The sequence below is a fragment of the Cylas formicarius genome, unplaced genomic scaffold (assembly GCF_029955315.1).
Source record: "Cylas formicarius isolate icCylForm1 unplaced genomic scaffold, icCylForm1.1 PGA_scaffold_4__25_contigs__length_36172078, whole genome shotgun sequence".
Classification (NCBI taxonomy): Eukaryota; Metazoa; Arthropoda; class Insecta; order Coleoptera; family Brentidae; genus Cylas; species Cylas formicarius.
In genome coordinates, this window is record NW_026844334.1 from 1,035,344 (window position 1) to 1,059,707 (window position 24,364).

General features: G+C 37.6%; 6 protein-coding genes across 8 annotated transcripts in view; 3 read left to right on the forward strand and 3 right to left on the reverse strand.

Annotated features, from left to right (window-relative positions):
- The first annotated feature begins 19 nt into the window (after window positions 1–19).
- LOC132700489 (soluble guanylate cyclase 89Da-like) lies at window positions 20–11,972 on the forward strand. Its single transcript, XM_060667845.1, has 12 exons — window positions 20–61; window positions 119–318; window positions 4,484–4,677; window positions 5,165–5,301; window positions 5,395–5,634; window positions 6,394–6,587; window positions 8,457–8,564; window positions 8,611–8,923; window positions 10,201–10,354; window positions 10,466–10,575; window positions 11,698–11,787; window positions 11,842–11,972. The coding sequence occupies exons 1-12, from the start codon at window positions 20–22 to the stop codon at window positions 11,881–11,883; spliced, it is 1,824 nt and encodes a 607-aa protein (XP_060523828.1). The 3' UTR covers window positions 11,884–11,972.
- Window positions 11,936–19,494, reverse strand: LOC132700484 (trypsin-1-like). Its single transcript, XM_060667840.1, has 7 exons — window positions 19,356–19,494; window positions 19,112–19,296; window positions 16,902–17,077; window positions 16,681–16,843; window positions 13,838–14,073; window positions 12,383–12,613; window positions 11,936–12,070 (listed from the first exon to the last, which is right to left on the reverse strand). The coding sequence occupies exons 1-7, from the start codon at window positions 19,434–19,436 to the stop codon at window positions 11,955–11,957; spliced, it is 1,188 nt and encodes a 395-aa protein (XP_060523823.1). The 5' UTR covers window positions 19,437–19,494; the 3' UTR covers window positions 11,936–11,954.
- A 424-nt stretch (window positions 19,495–19,918) lies between these two features.
- Window positions 19,919–20,899, forward strand: LOC132700485 (3-oxoacyl-[acyl-carrier-protein] reductase FabG-like). The gene is made up of 2 exons (XM_060667841.1): window positions 19,919–20,445; window positions 20,529–20,899. Exons 1-2 carry the CDS (start codon window positions 19,946–19,948, stop codon window positions 20,800–20,802), a joined length of 774 nt encoding a protein of 257 aa, XP_060523824.1. The 5' UTR covers window positions 19,919–19,945; the 3' UTR covers window positions 20,803–20,899.
- Window positions 20,837–24,364, reverse strand: part of LOC132700488 (NADH dehydrogenase [ubiquinone] 1 beta subcomplex subunit 2, mitochondrial-like) — a 190,286-nt gene continuing 186,758 nt past the window's right edge. The window contains exons 2-4 of the mRNA XM_060667844.1: window positions 21,232–21,345; window positions 21,056–21,179; window positions 20,837–20,996 (exon numbers count right to left, since the gene is read on the reverse strand). Of these exons, the coding sequence (XP_060523827.1) occupies window positions 20,928–20,996; window positions 21,056–21,179; window positions 21,232–21,326 (288 nt within the window). The 5' untranslated portion in view covers window positions 21,327–21,345 and the 3' untranslated portion in view covers window positions 20,837–20,927. The remainder of the gene's footprint in view (window positions 20,997–21,055; window positions 21,180–21,231; window positions 21,346–24,364) is intronic.
- LOC132700487 (prefoldin subunit 5) lies at window positions 21,339–22,446 on the forward strand. Its single transcript, XM_060667843.1, has 5 exons — window positions 21,339–21,418; window positions 21,585–21,739; window positions 21,792–21,926; window positions 22,000–22,074; window positions 22,127–22,446. Exons 2-5 carry the CDS (start codon window positions 21,638–21,640, stop codon window positions 22,280–22,282), a joined length of 468 nt encoding a protein of 155 aa, XP_060523826.1. The 5' UTR covers window positions 21,339–21,418; window positions 21,585–21,637; the 3' UTR covers window positions 22,283–22,446.
- LOC132700483 (suppressor of lurcher protein 1) overlaps window positions 22,900–24,364 on the reverse strand; it is a 202,204-nt gene continuing 200,739 nt past the window's right edge. For all 3 annotated transcript variants that reach the window (XM_060667836.1, XM_060667837.1, XM_060667839.1), the window contains 2 exons: window positions 23,751–23,853; window positions 22,900–23,550 (listed from right to left, as the gene is read on the reverse strand). In XM_060667836.1, the coding sequence (XP_060523819.1) occupies window positions 23,792–23,853 (62 nt within the window). In that variant the 3' untranslated portion in view covers window positions 22,900–23,550; window positions 23,751–23,791. The remainder of the gene's footprint in view (window positions 23,551–23,750; window positions 23,854–24,364) is intronic.

Genomic DNA, 24,364 nt, shown 5'->3' on the forward strand with positions numbered 1-24,364 from the left:
CATAGACCCCACGATCGACATGTATGGGATGTTGCTAGAATCTATCCAGCACTTTCTCCAGGTGGGTTCGCGTTTTCTTCTTTTTCGTTTGTCGCGACGGCACGTTTTACGCTTCCAGCTGGAGTACGGCGAAGAGATTTGGAAAGAGATAGTGGCTAAAGCGAACTGTAAACACGCGGTGTTCAACACCCACCAGATATACCCAGACGATTTGGTGCTGCAGCTCGCCCGTGCGGGTTCCCAAGTAACCGGCGGTTCTCTGGATAAATTTTTGAATTTCTTCGGCAAGTGCTTCATCAGGTTCTTGACGAGATTCGGGTAAAACGCAGCTCGGTGTTGTAGAATCGTAGAATTTAACGAATGTACGAGGGCAGCGCCAAAATTTCCCGGCCTGAATATGAAAGAAACAAAGTAGAGTAACAATTTTTTTATTATTTTTCATTATAATCCCCCTCAACTCCAATACACTTATTACATCTCTTTCTTAAACACTCAATCCCTTTCAAAAAAATATTCTTTTGGTTTGTCTGCAAATTGAGCTAAAACAGCCTCTTTTAACTCAACTTCGTCGTTAAACCGCCGTCCACGTAAGTCCTTTTTCAAATATCCGAACAAATAATAGTCGCTGGGAGCCATATCTGGACTATAGGGAGGATGATCTATCTGTTGGAACCCACACCCTAAAATGGCAGCTTGTGCAACACCAGCAGTATGGACAGGTGCATTATCGTGCCTCTGGTCAGTTTTCCTCGACGTTTTACACGTATGCAGTCTCGCAATTTATGTAATAATGTTGCGTAATATTTACCGTTGACAGTGGTATTAGTTTCTTTAAAATCTATCAAAAGAATTCCTTCACAATCCCAAAAGATCGCGGCCATCACGTTTTTTGTTGACTGGCAGACCCTGAATTTTCTTGGAGGTGCTTAGAGGGTCATAATAGAGAACCATAGTTTCATCTCCAGTCAAAATAATTTCTATCGCAGGCTTCGGTTCCGACCCACAGACCGCGCACACTCGACACTGCGTTGTTTTTGAATAGCCGAAATGTGTTTAGGAGCCCATCTTGTACTAACCTTACGCATATCTGCAATGATCATGCAGGATTCGACGAACACTTGTATCAGAAAGCTTAGTAATTTCTGAGATTACCTTGACCTTTAAACGTCGATCACTCAATACCACCTCTTCCACAATCGCAACAATATCTTCCGTTACGACTGGTCGAACAGTTCTTGAATCATCTTCAAGGGACTCCTGCCCCATTCGAAAACATTTTGCCCATTCTTTTACTACAGAATACGAAGGAGAACTTTGGCCGTACACACCATCCAGCCTTTTTTTAAATAATTTTAGGTGCTAACCCTTCTTTCGTCAAAAACTTTATGACTGCTCTATGCTCAATTTGGGTTATTTATTATTTTTTTTTTAGTTTTAGTTTTAGTTTAGTTATTTGGGACTCAAGACTTTAATTTTTTTTTTTAAAGAAGACAAAGCTTTATCGTGATACTAGAGCTGCATCTATGTCAGGCCGTAAAATTTTGGCTCTAGCCTCATATCTTGATAACATTTAAATTGGCTGAAACTTTTTTGTTTTTAGAGATATCAAAACAAAAGAACAAAATGTAGGGTTAGTAGCCAATTTTTTTCCAGGTGTGAAACAAAACAATATTAATTTTCTGACGTATAAGTCTACATCATATTTTTTTAAATGGATGACCCTGTATACTACACACATATTATATTTTAGTCCACTCATTTTTGACAATTCGACAAAAATAGGAAATTTCTCGATAAATTGACTGACAAATAAAAATATCTTTTTGTTTGACATATTAGTAAACGACGTTGATGGTTGAACTATTGTGCAAGTCATTATTGTTAAAATGAAAGGAGTGATTTCCAAGGCTGGCAAAGACATTTGCAGAAACCGATAGCGTATTAAATGCTGAAAAGGTATGCCGGAATCATAATGTTTTAAATGAAGAAAACAAGGCAAACATATTAGGATTCTATGAAGCACATCCAGTTTCCTCTATTACTAGAGTATATGAAGAGACAGGTATTTCTCGGGGATCAATAAGTCAGTTTTGAAAGAATACAAATTTAATGCATTTAAATTTCGTAAAACTCTCTAAAAACAAGAATGTCGCAGCCAATTAAAATGTGTCGAGATTAATTGAATGCACGGTACTAATCGGTCGAGGAACAAACGAAAGATACACTGGTTATGACGATGACGCCATGGTAATTTCAAAAAAACGATACGTTTCATCGTTGGTATTAACAAATGTTTAGTATAAATTAAGGTAAACATGATCACAAACCTCGACAAATAATCTAATCCTAATCGAAATCTGCAACTATTTTTTCTTTCACCACTGCTAAAGTCCTCGTTTTTAACAAAATCACTTTTAAGTGATTTTCTTTACCTAACCACTACGAAAACTTCCGGTTCATTCTAAATCGGACTGGATTCTTTATATTACATTGTAAGGAATTTTAGTAGTACGGCGTTGTTGATGATCGATTTTTCTCAACAGTTTTTATTAATAATAGGAATATGAATGACTCACGCATACGCACAAGCTTATTGCAGCGCTCTCTAACGGTGGTCTTGCGCGGCTCGTCTCTGTTTTAATTTCACTTGATGATGGTTCGCCCTTTCAAACGTAGATGGCGCTGCACGTATTGCACTGCACTGCTTCTATGGTATCTGGCAGTAGTCTTAAACTTACTTCCCCAGATCAGATTGTTTAATTTTATTCATAATATAGATTTATACTAGACAAAAGATTACGACTTTTTCGAGTGTATGCACTGAATAGATTAAAATTATTTATACCTGAGAGGATTTAAAAAAAAATTAAGTACCAAAGACTATTCGATCTCGATAAGTTTCCCAAATATTTTTTCAGCGAAAGGACGAAACAAATTCGCTAAGCGCGCTCAATATACCGGGCGTTAAGATAGTATATAAATATTTTTTCGAAAAATTTTACAAGGGCTCCTTGGGTGTAAATTATGTCAAAATTCGTATAAGTTACACACCAGAAATGCATCCAAATTCGCAATTAAACTTCTAGAAGGGCCTTTTGCGATCTTAGAATAGAAGCGCGTCGCAATAAAATTTTAAGAAAACTTTCAACGTTCTTTTCTATACTCCAAGACAAAAATAACATCTTTCAGCCAACAGACCAACCAATTCCATTAATTTTCTGAGACTTTGCGTTTGTTTTAAATCTAAATTCAATATTTTCTTCTTCGTAATAAGATTAGTTAAAATTATTAATTAACTTTTGGTTATTTTAATTACACTATTTGATCGTTAATTAAGTAAATTAAGTGAATTGATTAATTAATAATTCAATTAATTAAATTAATTGACAATAAAATCAATCATTTAATTATTTAATTTCGTCGATTATTATTATTCGCTGAAATTATGAAATAAATACTTAAATTAATTATATTATAATTAAATGAAATTTTAATTAATAATTTATTTAATAATAAGTTTGGAATTTGAATTCATTTGAGACGGGCGCTAAGTTTATTGTCCCATTGTGATCGCGCGCTGTGAAGGACAATTCGTGAGGAGTGTGGAGGAGACCGACTGCCGAGTCATAGCGAATCAGCCCTCCAACACCCACTTCCAGAATGTTGGTACTATTTCCTGTGTCCATTCCCAGAATTTCTTTCGGAGTTCGCCGAGTGGTTCACAGTCGACAAGTTCATGCAGAGGAGTTTCATCCGCTGTGTTGCATCTTGCACAGAATACATCTTGTATAATGCCGATGTTCCAAAGATGCTTTCTTGTTTACCAGTGTCCAGCCCGATAAGACTTTAAGCAAGAATCCTGGACGGTCCCTGAAATAGGGCTTTAGAGTATCTCATATCTTCAGCTTCAAACCACATATCGAGAAATCTATTGCTAGATCTCTGGCCTAGTGGGCACTGAGGTAGGACAGGTGTACTTGTGTGACAAGCTCCATTTTTTGCTTGCCTATTTGTCCTCTCGTTCACTGCTCCAGATCCTTGTCCCTAAATATTTCTGCATGTCCATAAACCGCCTTCCTCCAAAAGCCATTAAAGTGCAGCATCAAGCCGGGGCTTTAGCATATAGATATGGGGGCTTAACATTAAGTATAGCTTCCATAGCTAGTGGGCGTAGGTTTTCATAGCTCCTGGTATACCCAGCATCGCAAGTCTATAGACTCTGTTTAATGCTTCTGACCCTGTCTACTGATGTGTGTGTTCCAGTTGACGCCTAAGTAACGCACTCTGGAGAAACTTAATACTGTGTTGGATATACAAGGAAGTACAAGCGTGAACTTTCTCCTCTTTGTGAAGAGCACCATCTCAGTCTTGTTGGGGTTAACCTTCAAGGATCTGGATGTGCACCATTCCTCAATAAGATCCAGAGCACCTTTGGTTAAATTCATTAATAAATAATCAGTTGATTAATTAATTAATTTCCCAGCTACGACGTGACGATCAAGGCGACCGGCAGATTTTTCACCGAGTTTTTGGAAAGCGTCGACAACATACACGCTCAGTTTTCCTTCACGTATCCGCGGATGAAGAGTCCATCCATGCACGTGACCCACGTGGACGAGTATGGCTGCATCCTGGTCTACAGGAGCAGCCGCAACGACTACGTGCAGTACTTGATAGGTAAAAAAAAAGTAATTTCTTCAATCCCCGTCCATCCCTGTCAGGTCATTTTCAAGTCGTCTCTGTCCGATCTCGCTTCTCTTCAACTCCTTCGTGGTCTTCTTCTGCATTCTTCCCGCTGAGTATTTTTTTAGCAAGGCGCGTCCATGTTTTGATTGGTTTTGATCACCTCCAGTGACCTTATGACCTTTCCTTCCAGTTGCCAAACTTCTCAACTATATGGGACCATGCTTTTTATGATGGATTTATATATTAGAGGCTTCTCTCGTTTTTGTGATTGTTTTGGTCTTAGAAGGTGCCGTTTTTCAATCTCGAATCACGCAGTCAAAAGTTCCACTTTACTTTTAGACCCCATTTGTTGTATGTCATCGCCTATGTGCCATAATGATCTGATCATCTGCCTCAGAGTTCGTATTGTTACATTTTATGATGCGAACTAAAAAGAGACCGATAAAAGAAAGACCTCACCCCGAATGCTACTCTGCAGGGATCTTGGAGCAGACGGCCAGGGACTTTTTCATGCTGAAGCTCTCCTGTAAAATCGTCGAAAAGAAAAACTCGACCAGCGACACGAGGTCCATTTTCACCACCACCTTGAGGTTGGACTTCAACAACAAGCTGTACGTAAGTAGTTGAATTTGAGGATGGAATTGAGTGACGCCACTCAGGTGGTTTGGGTTATCAACATCCGACGAACTGGTTCCAAACTGGTTTCAGGTGCAAAATGAGCGGTCGAAGGAGACCGCCGACCGTCTAGCCAAGCTCGGGACGTTCTCTTCCGATCTTTTCGTGCAACTCTTCCCCTTCTGCATCATCCTGAACCGCGAGATGGAGATCGTGACCGCCGGCGACAACTACGGCATCATATGGAACCACAACACCAAATGCATCAAGACTCCTGTCACCAAGTACTTCAGGCTGAGACGGCCCAAGGGTATCGCGTTCACGTGGAAAAACGTAAGCATGGAAACGTCGGAAAATGACGTCACCCGTCGTTGTTCGCGTAGTTTTTGACTTTTGGGTAAATTTGAGAAAATCGGTCTTATTTAGATCAAAATGGTCAGTCATTCTTAGTGGACAAAAGATTACAAATATTTTTACTATTTTTCTCAAGATATTTCGCTAAATTTTAAACTTGGCAACGGTGTCACGGAAGGTTTAGAACGTGACTTTGATATCGGCATCATACCGGCCCTATTAGAAGTATGGAGAACAAATAAATATGAGTGAATACTATCTATATAGAACATCAAAACATTGCAAGAACCAAGCATATTTTTTCGTGAAAAATTTACTGTTTTATGTAAAAATCTGAAATTTTGCTACAGCTTGATAATGGACTCCTGATAAAAGTTAAGTTATAGCATACGAAGCTGGAATGATGAATGAATGAATTCTAAACGTGCAGAATCAAAAATTGCCTAAAGCAGTGTTGTCAGATTTAACACTTTTCCGAATGAAATATCATCACGAAATCTGACAAGGTAACGAATTTTATCATTTCTTCTTTTTGCTGATTTGGAGATTTTTACTGAAATAGCGGGCTAGGACGCAATAGCGAGCAAGAAAATGCGATTTTTGCAGAATTTCTCTAGGTTAGAGGTGTTACGTTACCTCCTAAATATGAGTTTTCATTTAAATGTCTTTATCTCCGGATTGGGCAAATCGGAATCAAACGAGCTATGTATTTACAACTCGAATCGTTTTTGGGGCCAGATCAAGACCCTGCAGAAGGTGCTGTTCGAGCTGGAGTGTAGCCGGGGCTATCACGACTTCGGGCTGCTGCACCAGAGCTCCAAGAACGGCGAGGCTCACAAGAAGGACGCCGAAACCAAGCACTTTCTGCTGCTGAAGGGCCAAATGAAGTACATCGCAGACATCGAACGCGTGGTGTTCCTCTGCAGCCCCATGTAAGTGTTCTGAGTATTGCCGATATTAGTTAAATAATATTCAATGGTTTCCACAAGAACATCGAAAACTTCATTTGCTAAATAGAATGGACAGAGTTGACTGGTTTTTATGAAACTTCGACGTTTGACAATTCTTAGGTTATGTCTTAACACAGTCAGTTTACCAGATGACAAATGACTTTTTGTTAGGTTAGGTTGATTGGTTACAAACAAAAAGCTTTAAAAATGATTTTTTTCTGTTTGGTTGCACCCTACTAATTTTTGTCTTGTGCAAAACAAACTATAATCTACTGAAAATTATGATGCTATATGTTTAAAAACCTTTGAAAACGTATTTTTCGTGTTTGGTCCAACATGGGACGATTATCTTCAGGAGAGCCATAAGTGACTTCTGTAGTTTTGTTGTGTGATATTTTTTTCGGTAATATTTTAATTTAAAAAATTCTATATTCCATTTTCTTTATCTAAATGCATCGTCATTTACCTAATAACACCATTTTCTATTTAATTTTAAATCACAGAGTGTAGACGTTCGATAATTCTTAGGTTATGTCTTGAAAGAGCCAGTTTACCAGGTGACAAATAACTTTTTTATTGGATTAGGTTTATTGTTTACAAATTAAAATCTTTGAATATTTAATTTTTCTCGTTTGGTGAGACACTTAACCTTCTAATCTGTGTTCTGTGTAAAACCAGCTATAATCTACTAAAATTATGATACATTGTATATAAAAACCTACGAAAGGACTTGCTTTGTGTTTGATCTAACATAGGAAGATTATCTTCATTAGACTCATAAGTGACTTCTGCAGTTTTGCCATGTGATATTTTCTTAGATAATATTTTAATTTAAAAAGATCTTTTTTCCATTTTTTTATTATAAAGTCACTTACTTACTTAGACCCTTTTCTATTTACATTTATATCACAATGTATAGACGTTTGACAATTTTTAGGTTATGTCTTAACAGAGTCAGTTTACTAGATGACGAATAACGTGTTCCTTAGGTTAGGTTTATTGTATAAGAATGAAAACCGTATAAAATTTAATTTTCCTATTTGGTTGAACACCTAACCTACTAATTTGTTTACTGTGTAAAACAAACTATATTCTACTGAAAATTATTGTGCTTTGCGTATAAAAACCTTTTCAAAATAGATAGATTTCTCGTGTCTGGTGTAACATAGAACGAATATCATCATGAGACTCATAAATGACATCTGTAGTTTTGTTATGTGATATTTTTTTAAATAATGTTTTCATTTAAAAAAATCTATTTTCTGCCTTAACAGAGTCAGATGACAAATAACTTTTTTGTTGGGTTAGGTTTATTGTTTACAAATAAAAACCTTTGAATATTTAATTTTTCCAGTTTGGTAAGACATCTAACCTACTGATTTCTGTTCTGTGTTAAACAAACTATAATCACTGAAAATTATGTGGTTTAACATAGGGCGATTATCATCACGAGTCTCATTAAGGACCTCTGTAGTTTTGTTACGTGATACTTTTTTAGATAAGATTTTAGTTTAAAAAATTAAATTTTCCATTTTTTTTATCTTTCTATACCTTATACGCTATTCTATGTACACTTAAATATAGCACAGACATTTGACAATTTCTAGGTTAGTTAGTTAGAGTCAGTTTACCAGACGACTAATAACTATTTTCGTTGAAAACAATTTTTTTCCTGTTTGGTTAAACATTTTGTTTTGTTTAACACAAACTGTAATCTAATAAATGAAATAATATTTTAATATTAAAAATTCCATTTTACAACTTCTTTTATCTGCATGTAAATATGTTCTAATCGTTCTCGATCAAATTCTAATGTTCAAAATGGCGCTTTTCCCTTTTTTCCCTTTCCAGCATAAACGACATCGACGAGCTGACCTCACACGCGTTATTCCTCAACGACCTCAACTTTCACGGCCTCAGCAAGGAGATGGTGCTGGCCGGCTGGCAGCACAACTCCAAGTAAGTCAGCGCGCTCCACGTAGAGTCCCTACAGGGCGGTTTTCAGGCTCCAAATGACGTTCGACAAGGCCGAGCAAAAGGCCGAAGAGCTGGAGAAGAGCTACGTGCTACTGGACACGTGGAAAAAGCGCGGCGACGATCTCCTCTATTCCATGATTCCCAAGCCCATCGCCGACCGCCTCAGGGGCGGCTCCTCTGCGTTGGACACTTGCGAATCGTTCGAGATGGTCAGCATTTTGTTTTGTGAACTGGTCGGTTTGACTTCCGAGACGGTGCGGGAAACTATGCAGGTGGTGACTACTATGAACACCGTATTCTCCAGATTTGACGCTCTTATGGACAAGCACGATGTATATAAGGTGGGCGGAGTAGATTTTTTGGTATTGGTGAAATTATAAGTTTTGGTCGAAAAAAAAAAAAGTGTTTTTAGATTAAGATGATGCAGATGATGAAAATTACTCTTTGTATTTAGGATTACATTTACATCAACAACTTCAACTTTTATATGCTCAGACCAACTCTATAGTATCAGCACTGGTTGATTTTACTTACTGAGTACTATTTACCGCTAACGTTAACCTTAAATTACACTCAAACGCAACCATATGGTTTATTGTGAATCTTTACCGATATTGGATAAAAATTAGTCAGTTTGGATTCCTTCAGGTCTAGAAAATTGAAGAAAAATCCCTGCAGGTCCACACCAGTTGCTAAAGTGGCTTTGATCTAGAAGAAAAAGTAGACAAAAAAAAAGCCTGGGGAAAAGTTTTACTTGTGATTATTTTCAATGTCGGAGTTCTAGTGCTAGTGCTAGAAGCTAGTGCACTGTGTGGTCGCTTATGCGAGTGTCAATCTGCGAAACAATATGTTGTAATGTAGCAAGTCCAAATAAAGGACGAAGAAGTGACAGCATAACCTTACATTTTGGCCTGGTAGTCGTGGTCGTAGAAGTAAAAAAGAAGAAGAAACTTACTTTTTGGTTTAGGGTTATCTGTCAGTTAATAATTTTACGATTAATTAACCTCCAATGGTTGGATGTGAAGAAACTGATAATCTTATAGAAATCCAAGTGGATTTTGTTTGTCAGTATGTTGTTTACTTGATAACAGTTCCAGAAACCTGTATTTTATGTAAAAACTACATTCAATATGGGGTGTTTTCTAATGGAATGTAATTAAAGGATTTTCGAATCCAATTTAAAAAAGAAAACTTCGTATGAACATATGTCGAAAACGGTTAAACTTTTGAGTTACAGTGTGGTAAAGTTTTCAAAAATATATCTTTTTTCAATTTCTCCTATACCACTTTAGATACCTTAATGAAATTTGGCACACATGTATTATGTATCATGAGGCATGTACCACATTTTTTTAAAATACACCAGTGGCGGGCGTATGAAATTTTCCTATGTCTATTTTGGCAGATGGTACGCCACTGATTTCTATTAAAATAAAAATGATCCTTACGATCTCAAATTTTATTTCTTGATTTTTTCTCTTCACTGCATGGTAATAAGTGTTAATATAACAGCATGCTAAGTCAGGGATGTCGGAGTGAAGGCGGCCCCCGAAAAACTACTTTTTTTTCGAAATTTTTGGAGGAAATCGCCAGCTAGGGGACTTAACTTTTTTGACAGGTCGAGACCGTGGGCCAGGTGTACATGGCGGTGGGCGGGGCTCCGGAAAAGAACGAAAACCACGCGGAGAACGTGGCCGACGTCGCCATCAACATCCTGAAGTGCGTGAGGGAGATAGGTGGTTCTGGTGAGCACCCGGTGGAGATCAAAATAGGTACTTCCATTTCGTTCTATTTGGTTCTCCGATCAGAGCAAATAATTTGCCCGAGGAATTTGCCATCTCTACCAGATATTAGTCGAATTTCATTAAGTACATTTTCATCAGGAATGCATTCGGGGCCTACGGTAGCCGGCATCGTTGGAATCAAAGTACCCAGGTACTGCTTCTTCGGCGACACCGTTAACACGGCGTCCAGGATGCAGTCGAGCAGTGTGGTGAGTTCGCTTGATGGAGGTAGACAATGACTCAGTAGATATACTAGGCTAGATACACGACGCTTATATCCTAGACTAAAACACTACTGCACTCTATTAAGCGTTGCCAGATTGCAGATATTTAACGCTTATAATCCTAAGGATGTTTCCATTGTTTGTAATGAATACAGATTTCTTAAGTTTTCTCTTTTACCGATGCAGTTGAATTGACTATTTGATGCGATTTTGATGATGCCTTTGTTCTCGAGACTATGTGCCTTAATGTCGCCTGGGACCTGAATCCAATCTTAGCTTTGGTTTGTTATTCGACTGATCATTTCCGAGTTTCCCTTCACGTAGAGGATCGTCAAGAGGGAGTATCTAAGCAATCGCTTTGCAGTTGCTTTCGGTTTATAATTTTTTAATCCGAGATGATTGAGATTGCGACTGGAAGTACCGGAAATAGACGCATAGATACAAGCATTCTGAAGTCGTTGGAGTCTATCCTTATCTTGATTAAGTATAGCTCCCCAATAGACAATACTGCAATAAGCGACATGGGATAAAACTAACATATCACAGAGTTTAAGTTTGACTTCTTTACTGAGAAAATGTTTGTGAATATGCGACGTCCTCAAGGATTTTTCTAACACCAAGCCAACATGCTTAGAAAACCGCGGGTCCCCGTCGAACCACAATCCTAAATTTTTACACCAGTCTGAAGGAGAGATAATCTCATCGGTTAGTGTAATCTTAAAAGAGGCGTTTTTTTACAATATCTTCCCTTTTAGTTCCAAATACTAACATCTGCGTTTTGTTATATTATACATATTTTGTTGACAATTATGGTGCTGGTGCTGTTGTTCTTGTGGTTACATGGAAGGGCGCAAATTGCAAATGTTGCCACTCTTTTATTGTTGCTTATATTGTAATAATTTGATTTTCAATAAAGACAGTTTATTATTATTATTATTATTATTATTATTATTATTATTATTAATCATTCATGGAAAACAACGGAAACATCTTAGCGATTCAGGCGTGGAAATGTCTACAATTTGGCAACCCTGCATAGAATGCGCTCGATGCTGGGTGGCGATACATCTGCCGCATTGATTTGATGGGTTTATCGTTTTTGCCAAGCCCGGACGAATCCAGATCTCCGACCGTTCGAGAAAACTGCTGCCGGAGAACAAGTACAACGTCAAGACTAGAGGCAACATCGCCGTCAAGGTGGGCGTGGTTTAGGATTCCCCAAGGTTCCCGATTCACTGGTTGTTGTTTTAGGGGAAGGGCGACATGCTCACCTATTGGCTGCTGGAGTCGTAGGCGGTCGACATAGAGGAAAGTGGGGCTTGTAGAAAAACACCTCCGTTACGGACGTACATAATTTATTAAAACTAACAGTAGCAAGCGTCTTTGGTGTTGCTTTTGATCCAGGAAATGTACCTGTTGACCCTGGTGTACACTCCCGGGTAGTTGGGTTGGGCGCAACCCTCACCCCACGACACGATCCCTACGCGTTGTCGATGAAACACAATTACGGACATACACTAGACTCGCACATATTTCTGAATAATTCGCACACGATTCAACACACGCCGTATTACACACGAAATAAGTATGATTACTAATAAAATTAAACTAAGTAGTATACCAAACCAAGGAATATTAAACACAGGTAGATATAAAATTATTTTCTATTACGGACCACGATTTTACCTGAATTTAAATTCCGAAACTTTAATAATTTTAATGTCCACCCTTGGATAACCCCATTCAAAAGCAATTGGTCGCTTTCTTATATCAATGAAAAGACTTTACCCACCTACGATCTCGTGAGTTTTCCCGTTGACCACGTGCAGTGGTCCGCCGCTGTCGCCCTGGCAGGAGTCCTTTCTCCCGTCCGGGAATCCCGCGCACATCATATTGTCCGTGATCCTGGCGGCGTACGCTGTCTTCCTGCAGTCCTGATTCGACATGATCGGCACCGTGACCTCCCGCAGCTTCGTGGACACCTGGCCGTGCTGCGAGGTCGCGCCCCACCCCACCGCCACCCCTGGAAATAATATAAATTCGGCCGCCCTGTACGATGGACGAAAATGGTGATTACAAAAATCGTAGATCGTTTTTTAGATAACGCCAATGCTTGCACTCCAAAAATGGCGGGTTTTAGTTTCTCGCGAATAACCGACACACCCTGTACAATATCGAAAAAATTACCCTCCACGGAAGTTTTAGCTACGGATCTCGGGCGTATTTCGTACTAATTAATTTTCCGATAGACAGAGCGGTTTTGAAGAAAAAACGTTTTTTCGAATTTTGAAAAATACCCATCCCATCCCATCGCGAGCAACTTTTACAGGTAGTGTCCAAAAAACAGTCGAAAATCGAAAAAAAAAGATGGACGCCAAGTTCCAATCGCGGCCATCATTACAAATATCGTGCTGATGGTTATGAAGGAATCAAAATTTCAACCTCCTACCTTAATCCGTTCGAAAGTTATGGCCATAAATGTGTTCGATCTACGGAGAACAGACAGACACAAAAAAATACGAGAAAACATTTTTTTCTTTTATATTTTTGCCCATAATTAAAAAATCTTGTACATAATTGAAAAAATGCTTGAAACAAAAGTTATATTACCGGATTTTCCTAGTTTTAGCTGCAATTTTGACACGTATAGCACAGAATATCCCGAACGCCGTGTACAATACGTGAAAACCTTTAACACAAAAGTTTCTGCTGTCTCTCTGACAACGGAAACACAGCCTTCTAGTCACAGTCAATTATCTTTATGAGGAGAACCAAATTTTTAGTTTTCTGTGAATACCGGGTACGCCCTGTACATTTTTGCAATTTATCAAAAATAAACGTTTACACCACACGTTATGTGTTTGCCAAATTTGCAGTCGATAACTTCAAATTTCAGACACTTCTCGTGTTTCACAGCGACGTCCAAAAAACAGTCGAAAATCGAAAAAAAAGAAAAGATGGCCGCCGGTGTCGGGTAGGGACGATTTTTTATTGGCTTATGGACCTAAATGTAGGGAAATCTGAAGGCCGTGTGCAAAACCGTTTGAAAGTTATAACGAATTAATACCCGGTCTACAGAGAACAGAGAACAGACAAGCAGGCAAAAAATATAAGTTTCGTTGCCAAGCGCGTAGTCCAACGATTTTTTGAAAGTAACTAGGGACCATTGACGTCACGATTGCGTCGTATCGATCCGTTGTTTTTGATTTTTTTCCCGCACGAAGCTATCGAAATTTTGAAAAATTACCATTGTGGCCGGTAAAGCTCTTGCCGGTAGGCGGTAAACATACGGGGCGCATGACGCCAGTCATCGCGACTTCTTCGTCGAGTTTCAACAGCGCGATGTCGTTGTTGAAGGCGCCGCCGCCCCCGTACGACCGGTGGCGGTACACGGTTTTGATTTTTCTCGAAAAAGTTGTCGTTTCGAACGAGTTCGACCGGTCGTGGTCCAAAAACACGGCCGTGAGTCTATCCTTGTTGATGCTGGAAAAAACAAACGGCACAGTGGCCAATCCATGACACTTGCACTTTTAAAATTCGTGAGTGAGTCTGGAAAAATGTGTAACATTGTGTATTATCCACTTTGGTAGAATATTCGAAGGTGCAAAGTACAAAAGGACGCGAAGAAATAAAAATATTTGAAAGGACGCGAAGAAATAAAAATATTTGACTTATACAGAGAATCTGTGTAAATATAATGTTAAAAATTAAAAGTAATTCATTGAATGAGATATTTTAACTAATTAAAATTAATTATTAAAATTTAAGAGTAAATAAATTAGTAAATTTATCGGAATTTATGCAAACAATTCAGAATTTCCAGTAAATAAGTTAGAATATCTGAGTTGTCAGGACCTCTGAAAGACAAGTCAGAACTTGTGGTAACTACGTCAGATTTTCTAAATAACAGTCAGAACAAGTCAGAATTTCTGAGTTAGGTCAATACATCAAAATGTGAATGTCAATGAAAAATGAGTCAGAATTTTCAGGTAAATAGGTCAGAATTTATGAAAACAGGTCAGAATTTCCGGGAAATAGGTTAGAATAAATGAAATAAGTCGGGAGTTCTAAAAAATAAGTCAGAACTTCTGGTAACTACGTCAGAATTCATAAAAAACCAGATTTTCTGAAAAACAAGTCAGAAGTTCTGAGTTAAGTCAGAATTTCTGACTTAAGACACTGGTCAATAAGTCAAAATGTCAATGTCAATGAAAAATAAGTCAGAATTTTCAGGTAAATAGGACAGAATTTCTCAGTTAAGCAAGAACTTCTGAAAAAAAAAGTCAAAATTTTTGAATTATAGGAAATATTTTAGGAAGCTAATCCCAAAAAAATTGAAAATTCGGAAAAGTCAGAATTTCTTAAAAACAAATCAGAATGTATAAAAATCTATTTGAAATTAATTATAGCAATAGGTCAGAATTTCTGAGTAAGGACAGAGTTTTTGATGAATATGTTAGAACGTCTGAAAAACAAGAAAGATTTTCTGAAAAAAAAAGGTACAAATTTCTAGGAAATAAGTAACAATTTCTAAAAAACAATTCAGAATTTTCAGGTAAATAGGTCGGAATTTATGAAGACAAAGTCAGAATTTCCGGGAAATAAGTTAGAATAGTTAGAATATCTGAAGTCAGGAGTTCCAAAAAACAAGTCAGAACTTCTGGTAACTGCATCAGAATTTCTAAAAAAACAGGTTTGCTGAAAAATAAGTTAGAATTTGTGACTTAAGACATAACTAAATACGACAAAATGTGAATGTCAATGAAAAATGAGACATAATTTTCGGGTAAATAGGTCAAAATTTATGAATAATTTATGAATAATTTTTCAGTTGAGTAAGAATTTTTGAATTATGAGAAATATTTTATGAAGTCATTCCCAAAAAAATTCAAAAGTCAAAAAAGTCAGAATTTCCTAAAAACAACTCAGAATGTATAAACATCAAGTCAGAATAATTGGCCGATGAATCAGAATTTATGAGTCAAGTCCGAACTTCTGAAAAATAAGTCAGTATTTCTGCTAAGTATGTCAGAATTTCAGAAAACACAGAAATCTTTTCCGAAAAAAAAAAGTCAAAATTTTTAGGAAATAAGTGAAGAAGAAATCAAAATTTCTGAAAAAATAAGTCAGATTTTCGGAATTATAAGAAATATTTTATGAAGTCGTTCCCGAAAAAACCAGAATTTCTTAAAAATAAAGTCAGAATCAATGGAAAACGAATAAGACTTTATGAGTCAAGTCAGAACTTCTGAAAAACAACTTACAATTTCTGCTAAATACTGCTATATTTCTGCTAAGACTTTCTGAAAAATAAAAAATCTTTTCTGAAAAACAAGTTGGAATTTCCGGGAAATAAGTCAGATTTTCAGATATATAAGTCAGAATTTTTAGAAAATTAGTAAAGTAGTTAGAATCTCTTTATATATATATATATATATATATATATATATATATATATATATATATATATATATATATATATATATATATATATATATATATATATATATATATATATATATATATATATATATATATATATATATATATATATATATATATATATATATATATATATATATATATATATATATATATATATATATATATATATATATATATATATATATATATATATATATATATATATATATATATATATATATATATATATATATATATATATATATATATATATATATATATATATATATATATATATATATATATATATATATATATATATATATATATATATATATATATATATATATATATATATATATATATATATATATATATATATATATATATATATATATATATATATATATATATATATATATATATATATATATATATATATATATATATATATATATATATATATATATATATATATATATATGATGACACTATATTCCGGGATATCATCCGTTCGCTCGTTGAACTCCGACTGGAATCCTGCATCCGACTGGAATCCTGCAAATCCTACATCCGACTGGAATCCCGCAGACGTTTCGCCAATTGTAGATGTGCGACAATTACGATGTTGAACTTTTAAACGTGATGAATTGGTCAACTACGTACCCGTTCACGCAATGAGCGGCGGTGAGGAGGTATCTATTGTTGATGAGGGAAGCGCCGCAAAAGAATCGGTTGTTGTACAGCAGCGCCACCATCCAAGGGTACTCGTTTATCAGAGTCTCGACCCCCCCGACGATTCGCCTGTGTTTCAGAGCGAGGCCGCACGCTGCGACCGTTTTTTACTTATTTTCGGTTTTATTTTTAATGTTTTCTCGGAAACTCACAGCATTTGGAGCAGTTGGATGGGGGTTCGGAGGGTTCCGGTGTCGAATCGGGTGGACGTAAGCCGACGATACCCAAAAACCAGTCGACCACGTTCTTGTGGGTCGAATTGTCGTCGCCCAACGTCAACGGCTGACTGGTGACCACCGTTTCCATGATAACGTCGCCCGGTTTAAAGCTGAAAGTAAGATGATGACTCACGCATTGGAGAAGTCATTTCTAGGTTACATAAAGTCAGAGTTTCTCAAAAAATTGATCAGAATTTTTGAAAAATAAAAATTTCTAGTAAAAACGTCAGGATTGCTGAAAAACAAGTAAGATTTTCTAAAAAAACTTCACGTTAAGATTTTCAAGGAAATAACTCACATTTTCTGAGCTAAGTCGAGACTTGTGATAAATACGACAGAATTTCTGAAAAACTAGAAATATTTTCTGAAAAACAAAAATTTATAGGAAATAACTAAGAATTTCTGGTGAATATGTCAGAATGTCTGAAAAACTAGTCTGAGAAAATTTCTAGGAAATAAGTCAGAATTTCTGATAAACAAGTCAGAATTTTCAAGCAAATAGTCCCAATTTGTGAGTTTAATCATAATTTTTGTCTCATTCGGGATTCGTCAAAAACAAGTCAAAATTTTAAGGTAAATTGGTTAGAAATTCCAATAACAAGCCAGAATTCTTGAATTAAGTAAGAGTTTCTGGATGAAGTGAAAATTTCTGAAAAAACAAGTCTGGATTTTTGAGAAATAGGTTCGAATTGTTGTTTGATACTAATTTTTGGCTTAAGTCAAAATTTCTGAATAATAACAAATGTTGTATGGAAAATGAATCAAAATTTCCGGAAAATAAGTCAGAATTTCTCCAAAAAAATCAGAATTTTCAAATAGGTGAGAATTTCTTGAAATACGTAAAAATTTCTAAAAGCAAGTCAGAATTTCAGAAGAACGAATCAGAATTTCTGAGTGAGGTAAGATTTTCTGAATAAAGTCAAAATCTCTGAAAAAATAAATCTCAATTTATGGAAAATAAGTCAGAATTGTTGAGTTTTATAATAATTTTTGGGAATTTCCGAATAATAAGAAATATTTTATGAAAAAGACGTACGAATTTCCGGGAAATAACTCAGAATTTCTCAAAAACAAGTTACAATTTTCAAGTAAATGTTAGAATTTTTTGAAACAAGTCAGAATTTCTGAAAAACAAAACAGAATTTCTGAAAAATAGGTCCGAATTTCTGGAAAATAAGTCAGGATTATTGACTTTAAGTCAGAATTTCTGAATAATTAGCAATATTTTATGAAATATGTCAGAATTTCAGGGAAATAGGTAAGAATTTCTCAAAATCAGGTCACAATTTTCAAATCCGAATTTCTGAAATAAAAAATCCAAAACTGAATCATCCTTTATATCTTATGTTTCGATTCGAACTGTCCCCTAAGTGAAAATGTGACTTACTTTGCAGAAATTGTGACATGTTTTTGAAGAAATTCTTATCTAAGTAGGAAATTCTGACTCAAGTCCGACTTATTCCTCAAAAATTTACCTAATAAAACTAAAACCTATATATTATTTTTGGTGACCTCTTAGCGCTTTCCTTGCAAACCAGAGAACAGTAATAAAAAAATAAGAGAACTGTAGATTCTGCGGTTGTGGATCTTGTGAGTCGTTTCTTGTCGGCCCGCTGACAGAATCCACTGTTTTTCGGTTTAAATCTTTCGATATCGATTTAACTTGTAATGTCAAAATTGTCGCACGGCGAGGCTGTGGGGCGTGTGAGCAAGTTTTTTTGGTAAGGGTTTAAAAACTTTGTAAACGGAAGTGGTTTGGTCGTTGACTACCAAGAAGAGTTAAGAATGTGCGGGATTATAGGTAGAGACAAACAATAAAGTGAACAACAATTTTAAGACAGGCCGTATAGTATCCATCTCGAAGGCGTCGAAACAATCAACCCTGTCGGTGAACTTGGCTCCCGAATTTTTAAATTAACAAAAAAACGGTGCCTTTTTTTGTTTTTTTTTTTTTTGGGCGCTGCTATTAGGCAATTGTGCCTTCGAGCATTGAAATTTTATTTTCGGCTAGTCCTTATTAATTTTGGTTAGTTTTAGTTACTTTTGGTCGGTTTTGATTAACGATTTTACTTCGGGGGCCAAGTTCACCGGTCGGCTAACGGTTTGTCACACGGAATACAGTGACCCCGTTGCCAGGTATTTACCCGCTGATGTTTATTCTCGGTCCGTGGGCGAAGATCAAATCCGACGAGTTCAATCTCAGTTTCCGCCTGGGCTGGGCGGGGCTTTCGATCTGCGACGTTTTGCGATCCCTCTCCTTCAATCGGTTGTGCGATACTTGCCACCGCGCGGGGTTCGAGTTTTCATCTTTCCGCCACGAATAAGACTTCTAAAAAACGAAAATCCCCGCATCGATAACCATTATCGCGAAATAAAAAAAAATATCACCAGCAATTTCACGTTTCCGCACTCGGCGGGGTTCAAACGGACCGCGAGGAGCACTGAACAAAGCAACCCGAGCCGAATCATGATGTCGGAAGTCGACGAACCCGGCCAGTTTGAAGACCGCTACATTTTTAAATCGGAATCTCTTGCGTGGAAAACCAAAAGCCGGAGAACGCTAATTACTTTTTAAATCGGGCGGTCCGCGGCGCGGATTAACTGTAACCGTCGTTTGCGGAAGAATCGGCTCGTTAAGTAGGTTTTTAGGCGCATCCATCACTTTAACCGGTTCGCAGTAGAAAGCAAGTCGGCGACCACAAAAGCACACTGCCCGTATTCTAATCAACTGTAACGTATTTCTTATTATTCCGTACCGGTTCAAATCGCGTCGATCTCAATTTCATTCACGTATTAATTAAGTTACATGTTTATAAAACAATCTCGTTGTATGCCACCGGAACGCGACTCACCAATTACGCATGCAAAGGGTATCGGTCGAAGTTAACCTCGAAATTGAGTCGCGCAAAACAAAACAAACGCGAGATAACGATTGCCCAATCTACGGCATACTCCGATAAGACGCAGTGCTTTTCTACATGGCCGACATGCAGTTCGCCGGCAAAGTGGTTCTGATAACCGGGGCGAGTTCGGGAATAGGGGCTGCTACCGCGAAACATTTCGCGAAATTGGGCGCCAGTCTCGCGTTGGCCGGCCGGAACCGGGAAAATTTGAAAAAAGTCGCGTCGGAATGCGACGTGAATCCGACGCCCCTGATCTTGACAGGCGAGTTAACCAACGAAGACGAAACCAAGGCCCTCCTCGATAAAACGATCGCACATTACGGCAAACTCGACGTTTTGGTCAATAACGCGGGAGTTATCGAAACCGGATCCGTCGAGAATACAAGCTTGGAGCAGTACGATCGGGTGATGAACGTGAACGTACGTTCGATTTATAATTTGACGACGCTGGCGGTGCCCCATTTAATCGAGACCAAGGGAAACGTCGTCAACGTAAGCAGCGTCAACGGTATCAGGGCCTTCCCGGGTGTTCTCGCCTACTGTATGGCCAAGGCGGCCGTCGATCAGTTTACAAGGTAAGGTAACCGAATTTTTAACTCTGTTTTTTTCAATAGCAGGCTTTGAAAGTACTGTTAACTGTCGCTTTGATTTATTTTAGGTGCGCCGCGCTCGACCTGGCGCCCAAGCAAGTGAGGGTGAATTCAGTAAATCCGGGAGTCACGGTCACGAATTTACACACCACCAGTGGCATGAACAAGGAGCAGTACGAGAACTTCCTCAAAAGGTCGGAGCAAACCCACGCCCTGGGTAGGCCAGGTCAACCCGAAGAAGTAGCCGGCACTATCGCGTTTTTGGCCAGCGACCATGCTAGTTTTATAACCGGGGCTAGCGTACCCGTCGATGGAGGCCGGCACGCGATGTGTCCCCGTTAGAAATGCTACTCGATTATTACCCTGCATTGTTATTGATGTACCACGTTGATACTTCTACAGATTTATATTTTTAAGCAATAAAAGAATGTTACACTTTTTAATTTTTTTTACAAGAACAGTGTGGTTTAATCTAACGGTGGTATTCCTAACTCTTCGTCTGTCCATTTGGACGGGTCCGGATAGGGGAATTCACCCTATAAAAAAAGCACCCGCACAGGTTATCGATGTATCTTGTGGGAGAAGCTGCACTTACTGTTATGTGATCGAATTGGGTCCAAAGATGCCACACGATCCACCAGATTGCGTAGGCCTGGATCAGATGCGGCAGACGTGTCATATTTTTGCTATACGGTGGAGGCCCCTTACGGTAAGTCCATCTAAAACGTCCCAAATTACATAATCGATAAACACATAACTTAGGTGAATTACGCTCCGCTGTTCCTAACGGATTGTTTCGCGTAAACATTTGCGTTCTGAATACCCCGCACCGCTTTAAGCGTCGATAACCCCCTCGAAATCAGCATTATTTACGAATAAAAAAGTTGCGATTTTTTGACCATAGACAACGGAGGCACGGAACACAGACGGGTTTTGACGGAGTAAGATGCACTCAGAGGTTAGTTTATACTATAAATTATTACAAATGAAGAAGATAAACGGAATTTAATGAAAAACGCATTGTGTTAAAAAACCGCAGCTGGCTAAACGAACTTATTGTGTTATCCAAAATTAAAACCTGACAGTGTGGCACACTTGTTCCACTTTTTTTTTATTCTGTGTAGCTTTGGTTACCGTCTGTGAGCGGGTGTAGTTTCGATATATAAACACAGGCGAGATGGCTCAGATTTCCGCGACGGAACAGCCCCACATGAAACAAATCGATCTGAAGCAATTGAACATCCCGCAGTTGTCGCAGCTCAAGCAGCAACTCGACCAGGCACGTACCCTAACCTCAACCGAGTGGCATTGTTTTATTGATTCCTTTTTAGGAGTTGAACTTGTTCCAAGAGTCTCTGGCGTCCTTGAAGGTGGCGCAAACGAAATTCCAAACTTCGAGCGAAACGTTACAAAATTTCTCGCCAGATTCGGAAGGAAGTGAAATTTTAGTGCCGTTGACGGGCTCGGTATCCTTTTTTAAATAGTGATTTGTGATATGCGCAGAGTTTGGGATCTTTTTAAAGCCTTAACGCCTCATAGATGTATGTTCCAGGGAAGTTAGTCGATACGAACAATGTTATTATCGACATTGGTACCAGGTATTATGTGGAAAAGGTAGATATACAACTCTCCCGGCATGGAACCTGTACAGTTGCTCTTGTTTTAGGACATACCCGCCGCGAAAGACTATTTCCAACGGAAAATAGAGTTCGTGACAGAGCAAATGGAGAAAATTCAATATTTGGGATTGGAAAAGAGCAAGATTCGAGACGCCATTGTCGAAATCGTCGAAATGAAATTGGCGCAGCAGCAGCAGAGCTGAAGTGTAATGACGTCCGGCTTTTGCTTTTTCATCACCGCTTGGATTGTTCACACACCCGTTATCGCCCGTCATTGTAAATAGAGCGACCCGAGGTTCATTCACAGTGCTAGTTTTTATTGTAACGCATCTTTTTCGATTTCCTGAATAAACCATTTTACAGATTACACGTTCCTAGTTTGATTTTTTTCATAAAAATCCCGTTTTCTTTGAAGTCGGATGCGTTTCATTAGACTAACTTTTAAATCACAGAATGAGCGATGCTTAGACGGTTGTGCAACCTCTTCGAAATCATAGAACACAACGCCAAATATTGCTACTGCTGCAGGACATACGTAAGCTCTTATTCAGCTCGATTAATGTGATAATAGTTCTTCAATAAATGTGTCGATAAACATTTAAACAAGGAAAATTTTTGAAACGGTTTATTTACTTAGTAAACCAGGTTTATTTGATTCGTCGCTTTAGCCAAACTGATCTACCAACGCCATCACAGAACACATAAACAACTTATAAATTACGTTATTCTTATTAAAATCACAGAATTTACGAGAAAAAGCGTAGAAAATAGTAATTAAAAACACAGAAGACAAAATAAAACCAGCGTATATAAACAATTACTTTATTGTGCACTATTTCTTATATGAATACTATTTACAAAGGGTCCATCATAGTCACAGTCTACATTATCCATAATTTTATACACTTACAGCTAGTTTAACTGAAAATAGTTGTTTAAAAAAAATAAATAACGAAGAACACGACATGTCTAGAACATAGTATTAACAGAAACCGATCGTTGTGAGATGACGTTTCGCTAAGGCCGACTTTACACCAAAGACATTCGGAATCCCTAGGCCAACTTTTCTTGCGCTGCAAAGTCGATCTTCTTAAGTATGTTTTTTAAATATAAATGCTGTTTCGTCGTTTACGTTTGGACATTGTGAATTTGGTTAGTTCCCGAATTAGATTTCAGTTTTTTATGATTACATGCTAAAAGTGCTGGACAATTCTCGCTTGATGACGTAAATGATGTCAAAACAGTTGCTGGTGCCATTTTGGGGGACAAAACGTGTACACATAGCGCCGCCAGGGGCGTACGCAACAAACTAACGGCGAATGATGCTCTCGTCGAGTCGTATGCACCTAATCGGCTTGCTCAATTGATTTAAGAAAGTAGGATATGTTGATCGTAGGTGGCGGGATCGATAACTCTGACGCAACTCGCCCCGATCCGAAATAATCGCGAGAGTTGCGGCACACGACTCTCTCTGAAAAGGAAAAATGCAGGGAAATTAACGTTGTACGGGGTGATTGGAAAAGATAGTGACACCATTTTTTATTTTCGTAAAAGTGTACAATATGCAAAAATCTAAGAGATTTATGTAATATATTAACTTTCACTTGTTTTTTAACCTTGGGCGAAAATGAAAAATGGCGTAAGGAAAAACGACCCGTGTTTTCGATTTACCATGTATTGCTTTGGGTGGGTTTCTTCGCGGTCCGTCTCGATTATGTCGACAGTTTTATTGCGAGGACGACCAGCGCGAGCCCCAGACAGGACGCCGCTGCCCCTAAAAACGGAAGGCGATCCGTATGACATATAAGCGCCATCGTTCGAAAACCGTATGAATGAACATCGCCGTTCGAAAACTTTTTTGGTCTAATTTTCGGTTTTTTTCGAGTTTTCCCGAAAACGGTGAGTTTTATTCAAAAAATTGTTTAGAGATAAATTGTAGACCTTAAAATTTTCAACAAAAATGGATTTTATACTTTTTTCAGTAGCAATAATCGTTCCCAAGATATTGCGATTCTTAAAGTGAGTACAACTATACAGAAAATTTCAAAATAAATGCGACAAGGTTGATGGGTGATGCCTTACTTAAAATACATAGTAGTTTGCTATATATACGTTTATTAAAATAATATTTTTGGGATATTTTCGGTTTTAAGATAAACAAATATTATTGTTCCCCCATATTTGTTACGTTTTTATAAGAAATTACCATTTGTTCTCAACAAGGAATCACCTCCATAAGTTTAGCGCATTTGTTTTGAAATACCATTTATAATTTTGAGGATAAA